Source organism: Zeugodacus cucurbitae, chromosome 2 (genome assembly GCF_028554725.1).
Source record: "Zeugodacus cucurbitae isolate PBARC_wt_2022May chromosome 2, idZeuCucr1.2, whole genome shotgun sequence".
In the NCBI taxonomy this organism is placed as follows: Eukaryota; Metazoa; Arthropoda; class Insecta; order Diptera; family Tephritidae; genus Zeugodacus; species Zeugodacus cucurbitae.
The window spans coordinates 6,740,349-6,760,860 of record NC_071667.1 but is presented as its reverse complement, the minus strand read 5'-3'; the positions used below and the strand labels follow the sequence as shown (position 1 = coordinate 6,760,860).

Genomic DNA, 20,512 nt, shown 5'->3' with positions numbered 1-20,512 from the left:
GGTGCGCTAAAGGACAATAAAAGAAAATACAACAATTATTTCATTTAAATAATAGCGGCAGTAAAAATAAACTTTTACTACTCGGTTGTCATAAGCGAATAGTCAAGTTTTTCTCACAGTTAGAAAGCATTCCAAATCCGAACACAACGTTGAAAGCAGCGGGTCTTGTCTACAAGCATATGAACAATGCAGCTTCTTTACAATTTCACCGCGCTGCTTAGTCTTATGGAACTTTCCACCATAGAGCAACGATACACTGAAGTTTTCAAGGACATCTGCACAGTTATAGCTAACGACCAGCAACCTTATACTTTCATCTACGACAGTGCAGAGACCACACCAGAGACGCTCGATAACCACGACCACCCAAATGTGCCATTTGTGCTGCACACACTGAACACGCCAAATCCAACAGCTATCATTAGTATTGATCATCTCGCCCCCATTAAGAACTACAAGGAGCTTTTTCATAGCAGTTTAATTAGCGTCGTGCGACTGAGCCTCCAGATTCAAGCCGATAAAAAACTACTAAGGGCGCTGTGGCAACGTCTACAAAGGAACAGAAAAAGCCGTCTCATACTACTCTTCGATGACATATCCAGTGAAGCTTATATAAAGAGAATTCTGAAATACTGTGCCTACCAAAGCGCCATAAATGTCATCGGTTTGCAACCAATAATGGCGGTGGAGGAACGCAGTTACTGGACGTTGCAAATATTTCCCAAACAGCGAACTGTTCGCCTACATTTTCCAACAAACTACGGCGAGCTATTCCCACGCCATATGGAAAATATGCACGGACACGCTTTGCGTGTTATAGAGAATGCCTGGTATCCACTCATTTATAACTTCACGCCCAAGCAAGGACCGCCAATGCTCAGTGGCTACGTGGGCAGAGCTTTGTTGGAGTATGCTCGCTATCATAATGCGACGATTTCGGCGCCGTTGGTGATGCGGCAGAGAGGGTTTTTGTTTCCAGAATCTAGCGATATACTCGGTAATAACAGCGCAGATATCGGTTTACTTGTGCCAATACAAATTCGAGATTCACGTTTAAGTTACTCGATGGTGGTGCATTTCATGGATTGGTGTATGATGATACCGGTGGAGAAACCATTGCCGCGATATACCTTCTACTACCAAACAGTCGATTTGATTGTGGTTATTGTATTCTGTATCAGCCTCACTTTGATCTCCATCATGTTGGCAATCTTATCTTATAGGAATCGTCGGCAACAAATTGAGCTTCGCTTCGCAGATATTTTCATAACTTCAGTACTACAAAGATTACTGGGTACACCATTTCAGGCCCAGCGACACATAACAACTCTGCACAAGTTTATCAGCATTATCATATCGTTGGCGGGTGTAATCATCAGCACCGGTTACTCCACTTATCTACAGAGTTTCACTGTAAGCGCACCCGTTGGTACGCTTATGAATACTGTTGATGATGTTCTGAAGAATGGCATACAAATTGCGCTTGGTACGAGCAACCTTTATTGGGTCGAACAGGAGAAACGCTTTACAGAAATTCTTCAGAACTATACGTTCTTCAGTAATTTTACCGATTTGCTGATGCTGCGCGATACACTCGATACACGTTACGCATTTCCGGTCACCGATATGTGGGAAATATACCATGAACAGCAGAAATATTTCACAAAACCGCTTTTTCGTATTTCGAATCTCTGCTTTGGCAAGAATCTTCCAATGACATTCATATTTCAGGCGAACTCAATATATCCGCCGAGTATAAATAAGTTTATGGGCCGATTGCTCGAAGCCGGTCTAATAAGGTTTTGGTTGCAACATAGTTTTGTGGAATTAGTTGCGATGGATGTAATCAAATTGGACGACATTAATAAGCAAGTTGGGTTTGTGCCACTCAATCTAGCAGACCTATATGTGGTGCAATATCTTATGAGTATACTGACGACCTTGTGTATTTTTTGTTTCTTGCTGGAGCTTTTTTGGTTGAGAGTTCGAAAGCTTACGAAATTGTTGCTAAGACATCTGCGAAAGCTAAAAGAGATTCGAAAGCTACGCTTCAGAAATCTCAGACGATAAATGTGGAACTTTTTATAGCCTACGAACTGGGAGACTAAACATGGTAATTGTTATTGACTAAATTGTAGTTAGATTTTTTGACAGATACTCGAAAGAATACAAAGTGCATTCCAGATTTAATTCAATAATTTTTAAATAAAGCTCAATTGAACACATAAATCGTAAATTCCAACAATGAACTTTGTAATTGATCCTTTAAATAGTGAATAGTTGAAATTGTACTACTACCGGTATAATCTGATTAATCATTCGTATTTGCAGAATAGACATATGCATACTTGTACAGATGGGAGCTCATCATAGCCCCATAAGCAAATAAAGCTGTTAATTTGCACAATTATACAGTAGTAATACCAGGTCTGTTGTGCTTTTTTACATGGACACAAAGCCGGAAAGATATTTATGCACAGTAAAAGATACGCAATTTTTTCATCAAACATGAAGTTGAAGACACTTGAAGATTGGAATTCAAAGTGTTTTAAATCACAGAAAATTGCAAACACAGATACTCGTAGTTATAAACCCAATTCATTTCGGAGAGCTCCCGAGTACTACTAACTTCATAAATGATACCAAATTTCAGGTCGTGTAATTAATAGTTTACTCAACAAACTATACCGTTAATGAATAGAAGAACAATTTAAAATATTTTTATGAAACACATTTATTTATTATTATCCTCACAAATTATACTAAACTGAATATTCACGCACATTTCTAGCCCTTAAATGCGAGATTTTCCACCAAAGCAATTCCAACAAAAAACACAAAACACTGACAAACAAAAATCCACCTAAATTCTTTAGAACAATACGCAAGTCCTTCAATTTCATAGGCTCGAAACCGCGCGGTTTAGTATGATCGGTCAACAGGATCCAGTCCATATCGAGTAGCTCTAAGAAGCTTTGACGTCGCCACTGCTCTATGAGGCCCGCTTCCGTAAGTCTCCCTATAAATGCACTCAAATCGCTGCGATACAGCGAATTCCGCTGTAGAGGCAATGCCATCATATTATTCCTACGCAAGCACATATCCGAAAGGCGAAAGAGGGGGCGCGCAAAGTACTTTTGCTGCTCCTCATACACCGGCCACATGTCGGATACTAAGAAGGCATAACTCGTATCCAGTGTGTCGCGCAACTGCACATACTCCGTTAGATTGCTGAAAACAGTAAAGTTCTCAAAATTATTGCGGAATTGTGGTATATTATCAAACCACTTCCGATTGAATCTGCCCAAGGCGATGTTAATACCGCCGTCCAAGAGATCTTCAATTGTTTTGTATGGTGGGACCAGTGGGGCATTTATGGTGAAACTTTGTAGATAAGCGAGGTAAGCAGTGACGTATATGATACTCGCGAACGAGATGGAAAGGCATAACATCTTACGCACCGCTCTATTAACTTCCTTCATATGAAATGGCATGCCAAGTAGACCGCGCAGTACTGAGCCGTTAATGAAACGGGCAATAAGTAACTCATGTTGTCGCTCCTCGCCACGAACATTGAATGTCCAAAGGAACGACATCAGAACCAAACTTACAATAAAGACCACACTAACCTTCTTATTACCTATATAACTGTAGATTCTATATTTCGGTATTGGTTGCTCAACCGGCACCATGAAGCACAAATTGCTAAGTGTGAAGATATCCGTGTAACTGATGTTATAGTTATCATAAGCGTATTCTATCAGAGAGCCTATATCAATATTGCTTTCTACGATAGTATTCACCAACTCAGCGTATGATAGAAATTTGTTGCGTAAAGAGAATGGATTCACAATTGTGGCATTGCGACGGTAAGCATACTCCGTTATAGTTCTGCCCAAAAAACCGCTCAGCACAGACTCGTTTGTATGCTTTCGGGTATAATTATAGATCTGCGGATACCAAGTGTTCTCAATTATGCGCAAAGGGTAACCACGCATATCAGCCAAATGTTGCGGGAATATCGCACGATAACCAAGTAAAAATTTGCATTTAATTACATCCTGTTTGGGAAACAAGCGTAAGATCCAGTAGTTGCGTCGAGTCACCGCCAGTTGGGGTTGCAAGGCGATGACATTCATTGCGGAATTTTTTACACAAAAGTTCAAAATGCTTGCGACATATGACTCGTTCGCGCTGTCATCGAGCAGCAATATGAGTGGACTCTGTGTATTGTGCCATAAGCGTTGCCACAGTGTTCTCAGCAGGAGCTCATCAAATTCAATATTCGCCGTCAGCTGAACGATGCTCAGCAGCTCTTTGTTGTATGTTTCCCCATATGACTCCACAGGCGGAGTAGAATCAAAATGCAGCGCGGGTAGTCCAACTCGGTCCAGAAGTGTGCTGAAGAGCTGTACATCCTCTAGGCCAACCAACTTAGAGTAATTTTTATAACTCACATAAAGTAGTGTGTTCACGGTGTGCTCTTGGGATGTGGTAAGCACAATATCGCCTAAAATTTGCCCGAATTCCTTGTCGACTGTAGAAATGCCAATTAGATTGAGTATCCAGGTTAAATTGCCAAAAATTTGCATTTTTATTTTTCTTTCACTTAAGCGTACCAAATGTATTTGTGGTGTTGAGCTTCAAGTTGCGCGAAAACTGACAGGATTTCTGTTTCAAATTGAGTTTGTGTGCCGCATTTATAAGCTTTCGGAATGAGCGTTGTGTTAATATGGAAATAAATTTAAGAGTTAAGGTCTGCAAATATGAAATTCAGTTTGTAAACAATAATTATTTAGCCCTTCGAGTATTCATTGTGGATGTTGATGATGGGCTGATTAAATCAGTGTACCAATCCCCTATTGCTACTAATATTTAAAGAAATAAACGGCTCCATATGAACTATTAAATAACACAACCGTAAAAATGGCCATCCCTGTTGTCAACAAGAGTGCATTGGTTATCACATACATCTCCATCGTAGACTGCTTCAATTTGTTCACTTTCTGAGCTCGTATATACACAAATGTTTAGAGTAATACCACCGGGTGCTTTTTACAATCGCCAGATAGATATAGAATTAACTAAAAATGTGCACAGAAACAATTAATTAGTTCAAAACTGTCATATTAATAAACTTATATAAAATGGTTGATATTTAAAATGGGGGTAATTAGATCATAGCCAAGCCCAATCTCATAGCCTTCTTAAGCCACCATTTGTCCATTTGTTTCGTTTCAGTTAATATTCTCAAAGTAATTTTCTATGGTCTCATCATATTTCGCGCACTAAAATATGTCGTTCCCAGTCGACCAAGAATCTGAAAATGCGTTTTTAAGGTGTAAGTGTATTGTGAAGTTCCCTATAAATATGAAAAGCAGAAGCCCTTTGAACTGCCCACCATTAATACTACCCCATTAAAATTTTGTAAAACGGCCTGTGCTTCTGCTGTTGCAAAAACTGAAAAAATACGACCCATATGATCTTTATGGATAATGAATGATATAATGAAAAATTTTAATATTGATACTAAGAAGACATTTATTGTATTATTCGAACAATTATTTTTAATTTAATATTTGCGGGTTTTTCTACCACAAGAGTTCGAGATTTTCCACCAAATTAATTCCAACAAAAAACACAAAACACTAGCAACCAATGAGACACCCAAAGCCATTAGTAACAGTTGCAGGTCCTGCAATTTCATGGGTACGAAGCCGGGTGGCTTGCTATGATCGGTCAACAGGATCCAGTCCATATCGAGAAGCTCTAAGAAGCTTTGACGCCGCCACTGCTGTATGAGGCCCGCTTCGTTAAGTCTCCCTATGAATGCACTCAAATCGCTGCGATACAGGGAGTTCCGCTGCAGAGGCACTGTCATCGGATTATTCTTTCGCAAGCATATATCCGTAAGGCGAAAGAGTGGACGCGAAAAGTACTTCTGCTGCTCCTCATATACCGACCACATGTCGGATACTAAGAAGGCATAACTCGTATCCAGTGTGTCGCGCAACCGCGCATATTTCGTTAGATTGCTGAAAACAGTGAAATTCTGATAATTATTGCGGACATCCGGCTTATCAGCAATCCACTCCTGGTTTATTCTGCCCAAGGCAATGTTAATACCGCCGTCCAATAGATCATCAATTGTTTTGTAAGGCGGGGCCAGTGGTGCATTTACGGTGAAACTCTGCAGATAAGCACCGTAAGCGGTGCCGAATATGATACTCGAAAACGAGCTGGTAAAGTATATGATCTTACGCACCGCTCTCTTAACATCATTCACATGAAATGGCATGCCTAATAGGGCGAGCAGTATTGAGGCATTCATGAAACGGGCAATAAGTAACTCATGTTGTCGCTCCTCGCCACGAATATTGAATGTCCAAAGGAACGAGAAGACAACAAAACTTGCAAAAAAGGCCACAAAGGCCGTCACATTTACCACATAACGGTAGAATTTATATTTCGGTATTGGTTGCTCCACCGGCACCATGAAGCATAAAGTCCAAAGCATGTAGCTATCCGTGTAACTGATGTTAAAGTCATCATAAGCGTATTCTACCAGAGAGCCTATATCAATATTGTTTTCTACGATAGTATACCCCAACTCAGCGTATGACAGAAATTTGTTGCGTAAGGTGAATGGATTCACTATTGTGGCATTGCGACGATAAGCATATTCCGTTATAGTTCTACCCAAGAAGCCGCTAAGCACAGACTCGTTTGTATTCTTCCTGGTATAATTGTAGATCTGCGGATACCAAGTGTTTTCAATCATGCGCAAAGGATGACCACGCATATCAGCCAAATGTTGCGGAAATATTGCACGGTAGCCTGTTGCGAATTTGCGTTTAATTACGTCCTGTGTGGGAAACAACTTTAAGGTCCAGTAGCTGCGTGCGACCACCACGAGTTCGGGTTGCAAGGCGATGACATTCATTGCGGAATTTTTTACACAAAAGTTCAAAATGCTTGCTACATATGACACGTTCGCGCTGTCATCGAGCAGCAATATGAGTGGACTCTGTGTATTGTGCCATAAGCGTTGCCACAGTGTTCTCAGCACGAGCTCATCAAATTCAGTATTCGCCGTCAGCTGAACGATGCTCAGCAGCTCTTTGTTGTATATTTCCTCATACGGTTTCACAGGCGGTGTAGAATCAAAATGCAGCGCGGGTACTTCAACTCGATCCAGAAGTGTGCTGTAGAGTTGTACATCCTCTAGGCCAACCAACTGAGAGTAATTTTTATAACTCACATAAAGTAGTGAGTTCACGTTGCGCTCTTTGGATGTGGCGAGCACAATGTCGCCTAATATTCCCACGAATTCCTTGTCCACCGCGGAAATGGCAATGAGATTAAGTATGCAGGTTAAATTGCCAAAAATCTGCATTTTTATTTTTCTAAATTTGCAAAAGTATTCAGGATTGTTTAACTTTTAGTTGCGCGATAACTGACAGGATTTCTGATACAACTGACTGCGTGCTTCCCTTTTATAAGCTTTTGGAATGCGTGCAATAATGTCAGTAAATGTAGATGTTATTATCTGTAAACATAAAATTCCATTTGTACACAATACTTATATTTAACCCTTGGTGCGTTCATGAGCATGAAATATATAAATTGATATGGGTGTGTGCATAAATGTTAACTCCAAACACACGGAAAATAATTTGGAACTTTTTCAAAACAGCATTGTTCAACGATAAAGAAACAAAGCGGGCTTATGGTGAATTTAATTTTTATTCAAAGATAATTATGTTTACAAGATTTACCGCCAAAAGGCATCAGTTCGAAGCATTACTAAATATAATATCTCTGACTACATTTCTTCTTTTGAAAGCTTTTAAGGACTTTAATAGTTAATCTTTTCATTAAACCAGTCAATTTTTATATAAATATATCGAGAACTTTTTATACTCATTGGGTAACACATGCTTTTTTACGTTTAAGTTAACCCCTTTATATCTTATTGCTTTTACCATGTGCTCGGTTATTTTAATAAATACTCTAGGGAATTATAAAATAAAACATTATTATAGTAATATTTGTAGTTACACCGACTGTTGATAAAATCTGCAAACAAGTTATACGGTATTTCACTAAAGAAGCCGTTATTAATTATATATGTGAACGATTGTTTTACAATACAAGTGTTATGGTGTAGCGAAATCAGTATATGGTAGTTGTGAAGACAATTTCGTTAGAACATTCATAGAACTTAAATGGTATTAAGATTTCTTTGCCGAATAGATCTCTTTGCCGAAACTTATGCGACAAAATCTGCGGGGCGACTACTGGCGGGAGGAGAATTTGCGCATAGAACTTTTGGGAACAGCTCGGTGGGTAGGGGCGGTTTGGCAAGTACCGACTACTTGACCCCACTAATGAACTGGGAAAGAAGATTCCGGGTGAACCTGGAAAAAGACGGCTGGCGTAAGGGAATGATAACCTCACGCAGCACATTGAATATCTACACGGATGGCTCGAAAATGGAGGACGGGGTAGGTGCTGGAATATACTGTCAGGAGTTAGGCGTAAAGCAGCCTTTTAAACTTCCGAACCACTGCAGTATTTTTTAAGCGGAGGTATTTGCTATTGGGAAAGCCGCAGAGCTAGTCCTCAATACAGCAGCCGGCTACTCCAAAGTCAATATCTTCGTAGACAGTCAAGCAGCAATCAAGGCAACAACCTCGGTTTGCATTTCGGCCAAAAGTGTTTTGGATACCAGGATGGCAGTGGAGAGAGTTGCTAGGAACACGTGTCTTCGCTTCTACTGGGTGCCAGGACATAAAGGCATTGAAGGCACCGAGATTGTGGACGAAATTGCCAAGAATAGTGTAAAACTGTCTTCCGGAAACGCGAATAACATTGGCAAACCCATGCACTGTCTGTTCGATGATCTGGACAGGGGCATGAAAAGAAAAATCCTAGCACGTTGGACAAATATACCGGGGTGTAAAACCGCTAAAGCCATGTGTAAAACCGTAGACCAGAAGTACACCAAACTCATTCTGTCACTCGATAGAAGGGACTGTAGGAGTTTGGTGGGAATACTCACGAGTCACTGTCTGGTGGCGGCACATTCCTGCAAAATGGGACTTACAGATCGAGATAACTGCAGGAAATGTCAAGAGCAAGGTGCAATAGAAACAATGAAGCATCATCTGTGTACCTGCCCTGCATTGTCAAGGCAGAGACTTCGCTACTTGGGGGCCTCACAATATGAGAATCTGGAAGAGGTATCGAAAGTGAAGCCACAAATGCTTTTAAAATTCGCGTCAAGCGCAGGCATCCTAAGGGATGACTACTCCTCGTGAACAACGTGACGGCACTCCATCTGGTATCGCAAAGGACCTAAATAGGTCTATGTGTGGCGTATTGGCCTACCAGTTTAACCTAACCTAAATGGTATTAAATAGTATTTAGGCGTGATTTCTCTAATTTCCAACAGCAATATAGGAATGAATGTATTCATTGTAGAGAACCAATTTTTTTCCAATTGATTGAACTAAATCAAACCTTCTCCTCAGAACTTCATGTGTCATCTGTGAATGGAAACATGTAAAATTGATTTAGTATGGTATAAAGCACAATTAAGTTTTAAAAAGCCTCGTCACTGGCTCGCAGCTGACTTTGCAGATAGAAACTTTTGTTAATAGCTTTAAGCTAATTTCTTGTAAAAGCTCAGAAAGTAAGAGAAATAAGCTTTTTAAGACACTCGCGATAAATATAAATAATATTTTAAGCTTGACAAATGAATTAAATTATTTATTATGTTGTGTTGGGTCCTGATGAGCTTTAAAGCTCTCTGGTGCAAAATATATATAAATGCAATTGTTTAACATATTTTATGATATACGAATTAATATAAAAGCGCCGAGCTCATATTTGTTATTATATTTTCATGCTGTAACTCACTTGATTTTCTGTTTTAATGTAGTTGATTTTCACAAAAAAAATATTTTAACTAATATCTGCATACTACACCTGCACCCAGTCCAGCGGCTGACCAAAAATTTGCTGAACGTTCTTATCTTTTTCCACTCAACTCTACGCTTACACATACTTATGCACATTTTGAATCTTAAAAGTAATTGAACTTTTCATAATTCTCAAGCGGGACTATATATCAAGCGGGTCGGCCGCATATTTGGGCGGTAAGTGGCGGTAAGCGGACACACCTTGTGCGCATTTGTGGCTTGAGTCTTTTGTTTTCACACACATTCTACACACTGTGGTCGCTCGCCTAATCTGCGCAAAGGTGAGGGTGTTTTGTACAATGATTTATTTTCACAAGTAAACTATTTATATTGGGTTTAAGTGAGGTCAAACGCGCAAATATCGCGCGCATGGTACGTGCATATGTTAAAGGGCTAAAGTGTTGTAATCGATATTGAGACGTGGCAAGCATTAGTTTATGTTGCAATGCATATAGACGGACATACATATGTTGGTGGGTTGTGCCTTGCTAGTATAATAAAGAGCTTTTTGGACTTCTCAGGTATTTTGTTGTTCCCAAAACTGTGAGAAATGTTGTTTGAAGGTATTTTTCAACGTTTTCGAAAATAAGCATCACTTTTCACTAATTTAAATTTATTATTATTCAAACAATCCCTTTCCTATCAGACGCACAATCATGGGTAGAATTTTTTCCAATTCAACCCCTCGAACACATATTCATGTGCAACACATTGTCAGATCGATTTCGATAACACGGCGCACCAACACACCAAGCTCTGAATAGGCTTGGTCCAGCTACAAGCTCCTCACCAGCAGCCACTCCCACGTGTTCAATTCAATTGTCACTCTCAAGGTGTTAAGTTGTTGGCTTCTAACAACGGTTTAAAGGTATTTTCGAACCATTTAAGCGCTTGTTCATTGCATATCTACGGCACCTAGCCTTTAACGCTGTTGTTGTTGTAATTGTTATCTGACAGTTTTAACTCACCGTTGTATTTGATTCGATTTCAGTGCATTGCATTTGAAATGCAATTGATTTATTGCTGTCTCGTGGAACTGCCGACGCTGACAATTTGCACTGCGCAGCATGTGGCATGTGAGTTTGTTGTTGCTACATGTGTACAATAAGAGTATATCGGTGTGTGTGCGTTTGTCATGTGTGCCATATTTTTTAATTAATTGGCGCAAACGTAAAAAACGCACAGCAGTGATATTTGTTTGATATCTGACTGTCTAAAGGCGACAGTGCGCTGTCCAATGACCTCCCTGTTGTGCGGACGCAGTATTCATTTGTTTATATGTCACTCATTTGTATATATACATATACATATGTATTTATGTTTATTAGCCATTTTTGCTTTGTTTTTTTTTTCCTTGTGCGTGTCTGTGAGCCGTCTATAAGTTTTTGGGTCAACACTGTTGTCCGTCAATCAACATTGCTTGAACATTTCTTGCATCTCACCATTAATTGTTGCAGTTTTTCAATATGCCTTTTAACAACTATTTTCACAGTTTAAGTTTTTTATCTTTTTTTTACTTTTCGAATTTTCAGTTTGCATATGTCACTTTGACAACGTTCAAATGTCATTTCTGCTATGCTTAGGGCAAATCTAACAACTGTTATAAAATACATAAATAAATATATTTAATTGTGGAAAACGTATTACTTACAAGTAAGGAAAGGCTAAGTTCGGGTGCAACCGAACATTTTATACTCTCGCAATTTATTGCTATATTCTTATTAAGAAAACACACAATTTGGCCCATATATTCGGCATAAATATATTTCACATATTAACCGATTTATAAGCGATTAAGCTCATCGTATTTTTGAAAATCCTATATTCATATATGAGCGAAGTTATGACACGATTTTAACCTATTCTGGTACAGAGACACACTATTAGAAGAAAATTATTTCCTCTGAATTAAATTAAGATACCTGAGAGATTTACCCAAATTTTCGATGAAAAATTACCATGTGGCACTGAGTTCTTCATATTCGATATCCGGGGCATTGAAAAGTTATTGTCTGATTTCGACAATTTTTTCATAAGTGATGCCACAGATCACATACAGTATTTTTGTAAAGTTTTATTTCGCTATCTTCATTGGTTCCTTATGTATATATTATAAAGTGAAGGAATTAGATGGAGTTCAAAATTGAATTGCATGGAAAGTTGTCGTGGTTGTGAACCGATTTTATCCATTTTCCACACGTCTCATCAGGGTGTCAAAAAAAAATTTTATATCCCGAATTTCATTCGTATCGGTCGAGTAGTTCCTAAAGGAATAAGATGAAATTCAAAAATGAGTTATATGAGAAGTTGTCGTGGTTGTGAACCGATTTCGTCCATTTTTCACACGTGTCGTCAGGGTGTCAATAAAATATTATGTACAGAATTTCATTGAAATCTGTCCAGTAGTTCCTGAGATATGGTTTTTGACCCATAAGTGGGCGACCCACTTTTAGTAATTTCTAACCTAACCTTTGTATGGGAGGTGGGCGTGGTTATTATCCGCTTTCAACTATTTTCATGGTGTGTGGTGGGCTACGTAAGAGAATTGACTGCAGAAAGTTTGGTTTATATAGCTTTATCGGTTTGCGAGATATATACAAATAACCGATTTTGGGGCGGGGTCACGCCCACTTATCCAAAAAAATTACATCCAAATATGCCCCTTCCTAGTGCTTCCTTCCTTTATTCCAAATTTTACTTTTATAACTTTTATAACATTTTTTATTGCTTAGTTATAACACTTTATGTGTTTTTGGTTATCGCCATTTTGTGGGCGGAGAAATGGTCCGATTTTGTCCATTTTCGAAAGCAACCTCCTCAGGGTGCCAAGGAATACGTGATCCAAGTTTAGTTAAGATATCTCAATTTTTACTCAAGTTATCCGTTGCACGGACAGACGGACGGACGGACAGACAGAATTCGGATTTTGACTCGTCTCGTCACCCTGATCATTTTGATATATATAACCCTATATCTAACTCGTTTAGTTTTATGACTTACAAACAACCGTTATGTGAACAAAACTATAATACTCTCTTAGCAACTTTTGTTGCGAGAGTATAAAAATGAATATATGGTACAATGCATTAAGGGTAGTAGTAGCAATTTGAATGCCAATGTTACTACCCAAAACAGTTGCAAAAAAAAATAAATTATAAAATCCGTTATCGAAAATTTATTATCGATTTAAAAAATTATTATCGATTTTCAATTATTGATTATTTGTAATGAATTGTATTTATAATCTAAATAAATAAAATCCATTCCCATTTATAATCTAAATAAATAACTTACTCTGAGTCTAATGTATTAAGTTATCTAAAAAACGACGAAAACTGTAAGTTATATAATTAATCGATTATCGGTTATCGATTATTTGCAATAATTTTGATCGAAATATCGCTAGTTTTTTACAAAGAAAAGTATTAGTACAAATTTAAAGCATCATTTTCGATAGTAAACTCTAATAAAATATCGATAATTTTTCGAACAAATTTAGTGCACATAACTTTCGATAAAAAAACAGCAATTATTTTATTTAGTGAAATATCGATATTTCTCAAGAAAAAAGTTCATTGGGACAAATTTAAAGCTGATAGTTTTCGATTACCGATAATACCGATAGTTTTTAAAGTAAAGGTATTAAAATATCGACATAGTTTTCATCGAAAGCTTTTCCCAATGCTAAGCGATTAATGGATTATAAAAAAATATTATTTTAAAAAATGTTCACATATCATACAGATTCAAAAATAAGAAGCCGGTTTAAGGCAATCGATTTGTCGGTTTTAATGATATATATAAATAAAAAAAAATAAAATACGACTTTACTAAAGCTATTCACAATCGTTCATGAATGATCGGTAAGCCACAATATACCATATTCAAAATAAAATAAATTATTAGGTATATAGCATGGCTTAAACAAATAGACCTGTAATTCAGATATTTTATTATATCAAATAAACTCAATTGCCGATTAACCATATTTTTTATGACATAACTATTTAATATTGTGTTGAAACTATACATCATTTAAGACACGAGTAAATAGAAAAAAATCATTTATGTAAATGTCTCCGTGTGACTGACAAATTTGCCGCTGACAAAGCTTTCATTTTGATGGATTGCCATTTTTCTGACACAAAGCACACAATTGGCGGTCAAAACGGCAAGGCAAGGCAAGGCAAACAGATGACAAATGTGTCATGTTAGATATTTTTGTATTTCCATTTCAGGCGCTGGCATTTAGGTTAGCGATGTAGGCTGTAGGGCGAACACAACAAGCGCAATGAAACTGACAGCCGAGCGCCTTGGGTACGTGGATGTCAGCATAATTCGCTTTCAGCGCTCGTAAAGTTCACAAAAAATTAAAGAGAATAAATAGAAAAGCTGCTTGACGCTGTCATTGCGGAACTGCCTGTTATGCCTAAAAAAATTGCAGTGCCACTAAAATAAATGCAACCAAATCGACTTTGGTGGCGGCGACGACGGCGGCAAAAACAAAACAAATGCCAGCATTGACGGCGCATCATATCGCATTGGCAACAAATTGTATGTGTGGTACGTGCGCATGCGCATGCGCATTGTGGCGCGTGGGAGTCAGAAGCGGCACGATTTGTGTCGCTTAACTATTTTTAAATGAAGAAATAAAATACGAACGACAAACGTTACTAAGCAGCTGCCACATGCAATGTGCGCGCTGTAATGCAATAAAGAAATGCCTCAGCGCGGCAACAACTTGGATGCGGTACTTACGTTACGGCAACTATAGTTGTGATGTAGTCGCTATCACGCCAAACACACACACACAAAGATATGCAAGCGAACTAATGCCGCATGTCGCGTTGTTTGCCACAAAAAACTGGAGCACACGCGCACCCGCCAGCGGCACTTTATGGGTGGCCGCGCGCCATTCGCCTTGTCAAATGTGACCGACCGACCGACCGCTTGTGTGCAAACAAACACCAAACAAAACGCAAGCGACAACCGCAGAAAGAAAGAAAATGCGAAATAAAAACAAAGCCACACTCTCTCCACACATCTACTTGTATGTACTTGTATGTATATACAGATATAAATGTGGCACATTAGGAAAGCGAAAAAATGTTGCACGTCCGGGCTGTATGTTGCAAGTCGGCGCACGCAGACGCGACCTTGCCACACACAAGGTAGGCGGCAGCGCTGCGGTCTATGCCGCGCCGGCGCATTTAATTGATTGACAGCAATCAAGTAGACAAGCAGCAATAGTGCGCTATTAAAGGCTTAAAGCTTGCGAAAAAAAGCGCTGAAAAAGTGGATAAAATGTAAATCAGCACAAGCGGCAAAAGCGACACACACACAGCGGAAGTCGCTGTGGTGGCGGCGGCAAAAATGGAAAACGCAAAATTGCCGCAAAAACAGCGCACGAGTTGCGCGCACGCGGCATGCAACCACCCACGCATGCGCGCGCAACACGCCACACCAGCCGGCAAACAAATCAAATGCCTCTCAACAGGCAGCAGCCACCAAAAGCGAAGAACGAAAACTTGCCGACAAACACCGCCTAAATGCTTACCACAAGCCAAGCACACAGAACCGCTAAAAATAAAATAAATTGAAATTCGAAAAGCAAAAAAAAAAAAAACGTTTTTACAAAAAAAATGAAATGAAATGACGCTAAATATTCATGATATCACGCGATTTTCGAAAATTCTCTCTTTTTTTTTTACTGCATGCAAGCGCGCTTGAATGACAGAAGCGCCGGATCTCCAGCGGCGCTTTTAAAACTACTGAGCACATATGGAAATATGCGCTAAGAGTCGCGTTATGGCAGCGCGCTTAGTGATGGTTATGACAGTAACATAATAGTAACGGCATCCGCAAGCAATTGTAATAAATCACTCATTTATTTGCACATCCACATTATCTATATCCATATATATACTATATTATGATATATTAGTACGAAACAGCTGCTTAAGTTCAATGGAGTCTAGCTGCATGTCTTAATTGGCGCAACAATGTAGATAGTACAAATATTTTTGAAGCAATAAAATAAGTAGTATATGTAGGAGTTTCAACCTAATAAATCTGCCCAAAACTTTAAGCCACCAAGAAAAATAACCAATTCAAATTTAGAAGAATTTAGTTACAAATAGTTTGCATTTCGGAGAAAAACATTTAGTACAGTGATTTTGAACAGTCATGGTTAATTCATAAATATCAATAGTTATTTAAATCGATATTGGATAACGGTTTATTGCAATCTTACTACACTTTGGGATTCGAGTTTCTCCAAGTCCATAGCTTGCTTAAGGTGGGAGAAGAGGATATATACTTTAGAGTAATTTATATTAAAACCAGCAGACCCGGCCACACGTTGTTGTGGCTAAGGTATACATTAAATTAAGCTTACTCTTCTTTTAAGATTACTCGAGGTCGATTTATGTTACAACTCACATTACTTTTAATTACAAAGTGAGTGGTGATAGCACAGGCAATTTTTAATAGTTTGGGATAATTGACTACGTCATCCTGGTTTGTAGCTGTGTCGACTCTCTCGAAATTCTAAATTGTCGCATTAGGATCATCGATATATTTGTTTTTTACCACCAATATAGGTCATTCAATCAGTCATTTATGGTTATCATATTGAGGTTTCATGTCAGGAAAAACTTCTCTTTCAAGTCAATGAAGTGACAGAAATCTGTTGGAAATGCTATTAATCCATCGTGGTGTCAGCTGCGACCCTACCATTTCCAATTTGATATTGTTGCAAAAACACTCATATGTTAGTTGTTAATTGGCGATCTTTATGCGTCGCCACAAATTAAATGACTTTAGGCATGCGATTAGCCCGTCAGTAACAGTTGATCCAGGAATAATTGGAAGAGTCTGGCGTAAATCACCTGTTAACAGAATCCTGGCTCCACCAAAAACGTTTATCGACAATCAAGATCTTTTAAAGTCCTGTGCAGTACCTCCAGCGACTTCTTGAATATTTGGAAAATCTTTGTTATAGCGCTAGTTTTGGCGATTTTGCCGACTGGTGTTTCGTTCATTTGCAATTTAGTAGTAATTTCAAGGCCGAATGTGCCGTTTGTTTGCCTACTAACAGGTGCCTATTCCCGTTAACCTTGGAAACCTTGGAACCTTGGTGAATATGAGTGAAATTGGTTCTGGAATTACATCAGCCCTCATATACTATATATGATGATTTTCTATTGGACTTTATGATGAATATATAGGTCATATTGTTTGTTATCTTAATAAAATTACATCAATAAATTGCGAGAGTGTAAAATGTTTGGTTGGACGTGAACTTAGCCTTTCCTTATTTTTTACAAATTGTTTTGGGCTATCGACACAACCTTATACAATTGAACAATAACAAAAATATTTTAACAAAGCAACAATGACAACCTTCAAAATATTATTTTTTTGTTTTCTCTTTTTATATTTTTCTTGTCAACTCGAATAAAATTCTTTTATTGATAACTTCCTCGCAATTTTTCCATATTCACTCACTTTCTAATCTTTTTCTGGCCTTCCACGAATATTTCAAGACTTCAATTAGCCAGATCGGTTTGAACTTCAACAACCGATTTTAGAAAATTTTTAATTTTCTTCACGAAAATCGGTCGAGCGGTTTCAGAGGAGTTCAATAACGTACACCGTGACACGAGAATTTTATATATTAGATTATCAGTTTCGATAATATTACAAAAAGATTATTAATCGATATTTTTATAATCGTGTATTTAGTCGGTAGTCTGGTAGGCCAATGAGCCACACATAGGCCGATTTTGGTCCTTTGCTATACCATATGGTTAGTAGTCTTCCTTTAGTATGCCTGCGTTTGACGCGAATTTCAAAAGATGATGTGGTTTCACTAACAGCCGTTGCTGACACTGCACAAGCACACAAGAGATGTTTCATGTTTTTCTGGTACCTTGCTCTTGACATTTTCTGCATTTTTCGCTTTCTGTTAGCCCTATCTTGTAGGCGTGCGCCGCCACCAGACTGTCACCAGTGAGATGCTTTTCAATCCTAACCACTACATCGTATTTAAGCAAATCCACATAAGGAGAGTCTTTAAACCTTTCATGACCAATGTTGCATATAGGCAACATTGTACTTACTGTCTTCTAATACTTATTATTTAAATTTTTTTGACCGGCGGTTATTTCAATTATGTAGACTTATGTGTCGTGCACGCTTACAGTTACATTTTCTGTAATGAGCTGTGCACGTATTCATTCAGTAGGCGTTCTCCTAAGAGTGGAATTGTCAAAATCGGTTTCGCGAAAAAAAATATACTAAAGTGGTTATTCCAAATGCATTAAAAAACATAAAAGTAATAGTTTTATTTTAAAACAAATTGAAGTATATAAATAAATATAGATAAGAGAGTTATTTAAAACAAGTAAGGAAGGGCTAAGTTCGGGTGTAACCGAACATTTTATACTCTCGCAGTTTATTGATGTAATTTTATAAAGATTGACCCATATATTGGGTATAAAGTTCAATAGAATAACGAAAATCATCATAAATATTATATGGGGACTGAGGTAATTCCTAAACCAATTTCACTCGTTTTCACCACCAAGATAAAATGTATCGAAAACTATACGCTCACTTAATTTAATATTACTTAAAATTAGGTATATGGGATCTGGGGGAAGTTATGACCCGATTTTTACCATTTCAGGTACAGAGAGAAACTGTTATAAGAAAAAAATTCAGAGGGAATGAATTACATTAAAATATCTGAGGGATTTACCTAAGTATATTTTCGGGGAAAAATTACCCTTAGGCACTGAGTTCTTCATGTTCGATATCAGGGGCCTTGAAAAGTCATGGTTCGATTTTGACAATTTTTTCACAAGTGATGCAACAGATCATATACAGTGTTTGTGTAAAGTTTTATTTCGCTATCTTCATTGGTTCCTAATGTATATATTATAAAGTGAGGGAATAAGATGAAATTCGAAAATGAGTTATATGGGAAGTTGTCGTGGTTGTGTACCAATTTCGTCCATTTTTCACACTTGCCATCAGGGTGTCAAGGAAATATTATATACCGAATTTCATTCAAATCTGTCTAGTAGTTCTTGAGGTATGGTTTTTGACCCATAATTGGGCGACGCCACGCCCATTTTCCATTTTGTAAAAAAATCTTATGTCCAAAAATCCATTTCTTATGTAAAATTTGGTGTTTCTGACGTTTCTCGTTAGTGAGTTAACTCACTTTTAGTAATTTTCAACCTAACCTTTGTATGGGAGGTGGGCGTGGTTACTATCCGATTTCTTTCAGGACTGTATAAGGAAATGGCTAAAATAAAGGACTGCAGAAAGTTTGGTTTATATAGCTTTATTGGTTTGCGAGTTATATACAAAAAACCTATTTGGGGATGGGGTCACGCCCACTTTTCCAAAAAAAAATTACATCCAAATGTGCCCCTCCCTAATGGGATCCTTTGTTCCAAATTTCATTTTCATAACTTTATTTATGGCTTAGTTATGACACTGTATAGGTTTTCGGTTTCCGCCATTTTGTGGGGGTGGCAGTGGACCGATTTTGCCCATTTTCGAAAGCAACCTCCTCAGGATGCCAAGGAACATATGTTTCAAGTTTCATTAAGATATCTTAATTTTTACTCAAGTTATCGCTTGCACGGACAGGCGAACAGACGGACGGACAGACATCCGGATTTCAAATCCACTCGTCATCCTGATCATTTATGTATATATAACCCCATATCTAACTCTTATATTTCTTGGTGACACAAACAACCGTTAGGTGAACAAAACTATTATACTCTGTGCAACAGGTTGCGAGAGTATAAAAATCAGTCATGAGAAAAGTGTTTCGTTTATTTATAAAAATTTAATTGTTGCCTATAGGTAACATCCTGTAACTAATGCTGATTCATGATACAAAGGACCTTGAAATTTTTTTCACTTCATATTTGAGTTAAGACTAATATATATCTGTATTAAAAAAATTGTTAGCTGCGCCCATTTTTATTCGGGCATGAGAGGGTTAATTTGCGAAACTGCCTTTAAAACTATGGATTTCGGAAAGATTATAGACGAGGGAAATAAATAAAAAATTTACGTTGACATGATCGTTGTCAGGAAATATTTACCATTTTTTAATTTTTTTTAGAAATTACAGAGGATTATATGCAGTTTTGTATCACATATGTATATAAATTTTGAAGGGAATACGTATCGATTCTATAGCTTTGGCTGCGTTATATTTTACGGATCAGAAGAAATAGAGACCCATAACAATAGAGAGTCACGATAGACGAGTCACCATCGTCGGAACCCAACCGGGATTTATCTACGGCCTAGGTTTGTCACCTCAACACCCAAAAAAAATATACTCATTTTTCCTTTTCCACTACAACAACAACAATCTACCATTACTGCGCTAATTGCATGCTAAAAGAGAGTCAGGATATTTTCCAGCTCTATAATCATCGTCAAACTCATGGAGAAACGTTTCAATTTAAAGCTCTTATTATCGATCTTAT

The 20,512-nt window shown here is 37.9% G+C and overlaps 2 protein-coding genes across 3 annotated transcripts; one reads left to right on the top strand and one right to left on the bottom strand.

The window, feature by feature from the left end:
* The first annotated feature begins 186 nt into the window (after positions 1–186).
* LOC128919831 (uncharacterized) lies at positions 187–2,389 on the top strand. The gene is made up of 2 exons (XM_054225249.1): positions 187–1,877; positions 2,332–2,389. The coding sequence occupies exons 1-2, from the start codon at positions 187–189 to the stop codon at positions 2,387–2,389; spliced, it is 1,749 nt and encodes a 582-aa protein (XP_054081224.1).
* LOC105210228 (uncharacterized) lies at positions 1,925–11,830 on the bottom strand. 2 transcript variants are annotated; one of them, XM_011181049.2, is made up of 2 exons: positions 11,429–11,830; positions 1,925–5,084 (listed from the first exon to the last, which is right to left on the bottom strand). In XM_011181049.2, exon 2 carries the CDS (start codon positions 4,590–4,592, stop codon positions 2,763–2,765), a length of 1,830 nt encoding a protein of 609 aa, XP_011179351.1. In that variant the 5' UTR covers positions 4,593–5,084; positions 11,429–11,830; the 3' UTR covers positions 1,925–2,762. The 2 variants fall into 2 exon arrangements, with proteins under 2 accessions (XP_011179351.1, XP_011179350.1); XM_011181048.2 differs by lacking the exon at positions 1,925–5,084 and adding an exon at positions 5,106–7,549.
* Between the last annotated feature and the right edge of the window lie 8,682 nt (positions 11,831–20,512).

Bases quoted from the DNA above. Each gene is read 5' to 3' on its own strand.
- LOC128919831 (XM_054225249.1), top strand. From the start codon at position 187: ATGCAGCTTCTTTACAATTTCACCGCGCTGCTTAGTCTTATGGAACTT. The intron at 1,878-2,331 runs GTTTGTGCCACT...TCGTATTTGCAG, and splicing joins GACATTAATAAGCAAGTTGG to AATAGACATATGCATACTTG.
- LOC105210228 (XM_011181049.2), bottom strand. From the start codon at position 4,592: ATGCAAATTTTTGGCAATTTAACCTGGATACTCAATCTAATTGGCATT.